Source organism: Octopus sinensis, unplaced genomic scaffold, assembly GCF_006345805.1.
Source record: "Octopus sinensis unplaced genomic scaffold, ASM634580v1 Contig08735, whole genome shotgun sequence".
NCBI classification, from domain to species: Eukaryota; Metazoa; Mollusca; class Cephalopoda; order Octopoda; family Octopodidae; genus Octopus; species Octopus sinensis.
This window is the reverse complement of record NW_021831284.1, coordinates 74,021-81,225: the sequence shown is the minus strand read 5'-3', so window position 1 is coordinate 81,225 and position 7,205 is coordinate 74,021. Positions and strand designations below refer to the sequence as shown.

General features: G+C 33.3%; 1 protein-coding gene across 1 annotated transcript; it reads right to left on the bottom strand.

Moving 5' to 3' along the window:
• Positions 1 to 6,791: 6,791 nt before the first annotated feature.
• Positions 6,792 to 7,205, bottom strand: LOC115227895. The gene has a single exon (XM_029798603.1). It carries the CDS (start codon positions 7,203 to 7,205, stop codon positions 6,792 to 6,794), a length of 414 nt encoding a protein of 137 aa, XP_029654463.1.

The following is a 7,205-nucleotide window of genomic DNA, read 5'->3' as shown; positions in this document are numbered from 1 at the left end:
TATTAAGGGGAAAACCAGACAGACTCCAAACACAGACGATGAGTACTCGAACGTCGGAACCACACATTTGATAATTGCAATTCCAATTTAGAGAAACCGCATCTAAAAAAATAATATAGCTATAAATGCATATAATAAAAGTTATAAATTCTTGCACCTAATAAAAAGTCTATTAAATTATTACCAAACCAATTATTCAACATAGCTAAGCATAGCTTTGCACCAGTATGCTTAGCGTCGTTACTATCGCACACCAATAAAAAGAAAACTGTAAGAAAAAGACTTATAATTCGGGATTAATTAGAATAATTAACTTCATTGTTCTCTTTGTTCGGCTGACACAAGCAAAATTTTAGTCACCTACAGGTTCTTGGTCAGCAAAAGCTGGCTCGTGAGCCTTTGGTGGCTCTTAGAATCTTCAGTAGGCTTTTTTAATTTTGTTATTTTTATTTACATCTCAAAAAAATTATAGGCTCTTTTAAGACTTCCGAAAGGTGCAGTCTACCCCCTCTCTCTGACTGAATGTCAGGAAAAGACTGAATTAAACAAAATACAATCCAGAATTCTCTTAAGAACAGTTGACTGTATTTAACAACCAACTATCATAAGCACCCCTTGTGGTACTCAGTCAGCAGTTTATCCCATGTTATCACACACGGAATGACATGGACTTTACACTAATGCGTCATCCCAAGCTCTTATGCAAGGAGCTCTTATCATACTTCCTCCTTTTCCCCACTTCCAATATCTGCAGACAATCTAAACACGTGATGCTCACCTCCGTCGGTTCTAAACAAGTCTAAAGACTATCTGGAAAAGTGTAGACTACTCGCATTCGACAAAGGAAGATAAAAAAAACTAATTATAAATATTGTTTCTTAGAGTGTTGTACATGTGGCTATAGACATTATGGCATTCGTGAAAGTGCATAATAATACAAGTGGTAAAAAGTGGCTCTTCATTTTGTCGAAATTTTCAAGAATGTCAACTAGATGAAAAAGACTGACTGGGAGGATAGTTGAGAGTACGGCATAAGCGAAACTTTAAGGACTCCGACTATTGAACGTGGGCCGTAAGAGGGTGAGGTTGATGTAACAAAATACAACAAATTACGCTAACTAAATAACTATTAATTTTATTTTTTTAAAAATTGAAAGAGATTTATTTAAACTTTAATATTAATTTGTAATAAAATATTGTTCTAATCAAAATACGTTTGTTTGGTCGTCGATAATGAATAATTCTTTCAATATCTTGGATAAATATAGAGAAATACTCAAAAGGTAATTAAAAATCTTTAAATAAAGGTTCGACCCTTCATTTGAAAATACGATGAACAAATTTAGGAAAGCAGAACCTTCTTTTATTACAGAATGTAATTAAAGCTATATAATTATGTTTTAGTCGTTTTCAATGCTATAGATAATCTTGGAATTGTATTACCGAAGAAACCCATAATATTCAAGGCACTAAAAACATTTCTATTTTTTAGGATTTGTCAGATCCTAAAATTGTAGACAAACTATCATCAATTGCCGATTATATCTTGGAATCCACCCAATATACAAACACTTCTCCCCGAAAGTAATTTTATATATTTTTAAATAATTTAACCTAAAATAATTAGAATTAATCTTTATTAAATTATTTTTAAGAAATACTATTGACTCTGAATTAAAATATATTTCGACGGGAGAGAGTATAGATGAGAACCTCAAATCCTCATTCGTTGAACAAGTCGAAAGACTGTCTCCCCATTCGTGGCTAGATTGTTTATCTAGAGAAGAATTTGTCCAATATCTCCAAAATTTTCGGAGGAACAAACTCGTTTTCGAGTCAATTTTATCTGAGACCTCTCCGTCATCTTCATACCGTATTGAAATTGAAGACATTGGTACTTTTGTCGAAGTGGTCGCAGTTTTTTTTGAAGATAATTAAAATTAATTAATTTTTTTAGTGAAAAATAGTTATTAATTTTAACCCTCTTCAATAATTTAAATGGTTATTAAAATTATTTAAAATTTTATTTAACCAATTTAGTCATTTTAGTCTCGGCATCCAAATTCCAGGACTGTAGAAGAATTTATGTCTTTTACAATCTGTCAAAAGATTCCTATAGTTCTGTATTTGTTTCGCCACATAAATTCTGAAAAAATAACTAACTAAAAAAAACCGGTACTTTTGTCGAAGTGTCCAGTTTTTTTAGGCCTTTTAAAAAATCTATAATTTTTGAGGTGGAATATATTATCTTTTATTGAAGTTAAGCGCTCTATCAATATTTAAATATTATTAAATTTTTACTATTTATTTTCTAATTTTGTTTAATATTATGGCGAGCATGTACCTAATATTGAATACTGGCACTATAGGTCACATGGAAAATTCTGTTGTGGACTTATGCACATCAAATTCCGACAGCTCCCAATAAGAAGGAGGATGCAGTGCATTTTCTGTTAATAATATTTTAAATTATTGATAGAGCGACTTAAATAAAATATATATATTCCACCTCAAAAATTATTAGATTTTTTAAAGGCCTAAAAAAATGCGACCACTTCGACAAAAGTACCAAGACATTAATGTTGAAACATTTCTGAAAACTTTAAATGCTCTGAAAAATATTAATAATGTTTATTTTGTTGAATATATATAGGTATTGGAGGAAAACAGGTTGTGAAGAAAATGTTTTTTTAATTTATTCAATTTTAACTTTTTAATGATTTTTATTGCTTAATCGTATCTTAATAATCAACGAAAATGATTTAATCCGGAGATAGCGTATATTTCTTTACAAGTAATAATTAAAAGATTGGTGGTCATATTCAGTATGCTTAAGTCGCACTTTCTTTGAGCAAAGTAGATATACAGTGGACTATTCATCTAACGAAAATAAAATTTGAGCATTCATTACATAAATTTAACGAAAAAAATATCTAAATGGAACTGAATTTGATAAGTTTTTTTTCTTTATCTTTATATAGTTAAACCTTGCACACATAATTTACTACAAACAAATAATTGGAGGACTTTATCATTTTGGACTTATTCCCTATTATTGGCTAATTATAAGGAGAAAGGATTTTTGGTACTGTTGCATTTCATCCTGCACGAAAATAGCCTTTAAATGAATTAATGAAAATTTTTATGAATATTATGTCGCGAGCGCAGCGCGCGACCGAGCGCTAGACGCGACTTTGACACCTAACAAGCCTATCATCAACAAATATATTTATTAAATTATTTAAAATTTTAACATGATTTAAAATTAAAATTGAAATAACTTAAGTTTTCCATTGAATCCCATAAAATAATTTATAAGTAGACCTTAATAGAAAAAGTAAAATCAATGAATACTGAACGCTAATTTGGTTTAGGTTGTGAGGGGGGTAATAATTTGACAGATCTCATTGCTATTTTTTCGTTTTAATCTCTAAAATTAGGTCTTCTAATCAAAAATGAACTGTGCAGACAGGCTTGCTCCTTCAGAAGATTCTTGTTTTGACATTTTTATAAATTATGAAGCATTTAGATTTTTTCTCATTATTCTAAAATATCAATTATAAATTTTAAAATATTATTTTTATTTATGAAATCGGTTTTAAAGCTCATTCTGCTTTGGCATCGATTTTAATTTTTGTTATCGAATATATTTAATCCCAAATACATGCCTGGGTATTTGTCAATTTATAGATTTTTTGATTGATCGGATCTAGAAATTGAGTGGTCGCTCGCTGCGCTCGCGACATATTAGATCGAAAATTTAAAAAATTGAACTATGCCGATTTTGTAAATTTTATTTTTAAAAAAATTTGAATTTTTACCGGCTTAGTGGTGTCAAAACAATACTGACAGAATTAAATCTGAGCTATTAACGACCACCTGTCTAAAAAGACACAGTTGTCGGTTAATAAAGATGCTTATCATCATTCCCTCAGTGAAAAAATCTTTATTACAACAAAAAAGGTCAGCTGGTTGTAAGAAGCGTGATATCGGCGGACAAAATTTGACAATGGCATTTATTAGCTCATCGAAGGAGTTATCTAAATGGCTCACTTGAACTATATGTTCGACACCCACTTTTATGGCACAACCATGTTGTATTCTCCTGCTGTTGGAGAAGGGTCATAAAATGTCTGTTTTGACATTTTTTTTCTTTAAGAAAGATTCCATCCTCTTGAAGGAAGGCAACTGACTCCATTTCAGTACGGGGAAGTTCATAGTCCTTCAGTTTTGCAAATTTTCGCATGACAACTGTATCATTCATCTCCACAAGACGGTAAAAAATTCAAATTTTTTTATTGGACATCTGCCAACCCTACCCTTGCCAGTGCGGATTCACAATTTTGTCAAACGGCTTGCACGCCTTGTCGTTTAAGAAGAGTGCCGGTAGAATTCCTCGCCACATTCAACTCAATGACGTTTTCAGGAGGGCTCTAGAACGGAGCGACGGAAAGCGCCCGACGGGATGACGACCTTTTCTTTCAGAAGAGGTAAGTCCCTGGTTTGGGACGCCAGCTGCGTTGACTCTTTTTCGGCAATATGCTACCATAGACTTGCAGCAACTCGGGCTCCCCCACTGCTCAGGCCGAAAAGTTAAAGAAAACGAAATACCTGTGTATTCCGGACTCTTGAGTTTGCCCCTTTGCCTTTGAAACTTCAAGAATCGTCGACAAGGGCGCGACTTAATTCCTTACTGACATTAGTAGGAGAATCTCCTTGAAAACAAACGACTGGAGGGAGACGACCTGGCTCTTTCGGTCGCTGTGCTCCGCTGAAATTGCCATTCAATACGCAGTACACGGGTCCCTTAGGCTCTCAACTACTCTCTCAGACTCTAGCTAACATCTAATTTTGTTTGAATAAAAGAAATTTACTTAGATAATTTGCCCGCGACACCCACTTTGGGAAACGCTGCACTAGAAAATGACTACCTCAATAGACACAACTATTCCTACATATCTTCAGTATTTTCTCGGAAAGGGAAAAGAATTTTTGACAATCGTGTGCAAATATGGCATTTCGAGAGAAGGCATACCACCCGACTTCAATATCATCCAGGATGTTCCTATAGTCTCCCAGAAAATGGCACATGTCAATTATTACTCAAATATGTGTAAATATCAAATGATTTATTAATAAATATATTTAAAACCCAAATAATAAACACTACAAAGATGAAATCTCCTTAAGTCGTTTACAATTAGGCATTGTTAACTGAGCAAGTTTATTTCGTGACTCAGAATCTCCATACATTGAAAACAACTCAAGTCTGGCCTCTAAAAATTCATAAAGAAATTCTACAACTATATTGTCTCTCCTGTTGACACAACTCTGAGAAATGTTCAATGTATGATTCAATCACTTTTCTCTCCACTTTACTCACGTCGCCGTCAAAATCAGTTTTAACATAGTAGGGAAGCTGTACGCGATCAACTGTACGTAGAACAGAGTAACTCCTATAGAATTTTTAAAATTATATTACGAGGTCTGGTGGAGAGAGAAAGGAGAACTCGGGGCGAATAACGAGGATAAAAGTGGGAGTACAACGAACAGAAGCAAAGGAATTGCACCAACCCATTGGAAAAGAGAGGTCTCCCTTTGTGGACTGTGAGAATGCCGTGCTTGACGCTGGTTAGTATAGTAAAAAAATTGTCTTTGATGCACTAAAAATACAATTTTTAAAATTACTTCCATTTTCAAAAAAGGCTCGAAATATATCATCGGGTGATACATTTTCTAAAAATCAAAGCATTCAAACTCAACCAGAATGAGAACGAACTGGCCGAACACCGTTCAAATCGTAGCTGTTTCGCTTATCCTCATCCGTTAGAACAGAGAAAGCCAGGTTTACCGCTGATGAAACTATTTTTAATTTATACATTTAAAAGCATCAGATGCGTTAGGAGCGCTGTTCTTGTCAGGATGTAACTTAAGTGCCAGTTTTCGATAAGCTGACTTGATTTCGTCTGTGGAAGCAGAACGGGACACTCCCAAGATTCTGTAGTAGTCAGTCTCTTTGAACACTCTGAAAGTATTATGACTTATTACCTATCTGCTAATTCTTTTTGTTTGGGAGTAAATGAAGGAGCTTTTAGGCGAATTGTTGTTAGGAGTTCTGAGATTTTGAAATAGATAATACCTTGAGCTTCAGATGTGGGAAAAAGTTTTAATGATTTTGATAAATATTTTTCTGCATTTTCGTAGTCTTTTTGTTTGATATATTTTTTAGCAATGTTTAGACAGTTAATGCTCTCATCTTTGTTAGCGTAACTCATGCACCACAAAGGAACTTTATTATAGTTTTGAATAAAGATTATTTTGAACAAAATAAATAGTCATTTAATAAAATAAAAATACAGTTTCACATACCAAATGAATGTTGAAGGATTCTTAAACACATTCCTAAAAAGAGTCTTTCTTAAATCGGATTCTATCGAATTTAGAACCATTTCGTCTTGACAGGGATGTTGAAACGTTTTTCACGTCCCCTTAAAAACGCTCCGATAAACTCAATTAACTTTTTTAGCGGACTGCCTCTAATCTTATTTTGTGGCGCCATTTATTCGTCATTATATCCATTGATGTTCGATAATTAAGAAAAACTTTCAAATAAACAATGAGATAAATTATGAAACCCAATTTCCTAATGAATAAGCCAATTCTCAAAGAATAACAGATTTTCAGATCCAATTCTATCAGCCAATATTTAAATATATTTTTATTAAACAAAAGAATGAAGTGAATTATTTTTGTTCTTCCCTATTATTACATATTCTTTTTAAAACAATCATTCATCTCTTATGCCCAACTATCATAGTCGGTACATAGAGGTCCTCGTTTACACGTATTCCTGGTTCAGAAGAATCCTTCGGTTGACACCCAATCACTGCTTGCTCCTCTTCGGGAACCGATATTCCATGTCTTGTCTCCACCTGCATACTCTCCAATGTTTTTCTTAAAACGAGTGTTTGGATATATGCCTTCACTCTGTCTTCCACTGCGATAGAATCCAGATGACTTTTGAAGAATCTTGAGACAATTCCATCCCAGTTAAGTACAACAGGGATTATCTTCACTTTAGCCCGATGAATCGCTCCTAATTCATGTGCTAAAAGATAATATTTGTGGAACTTTTCCACTTCAACTTGCTTTAAGTAATTTTGTGAGGTAATCCCAAATTCAATGAGTGTAATTGTATTTTTCAT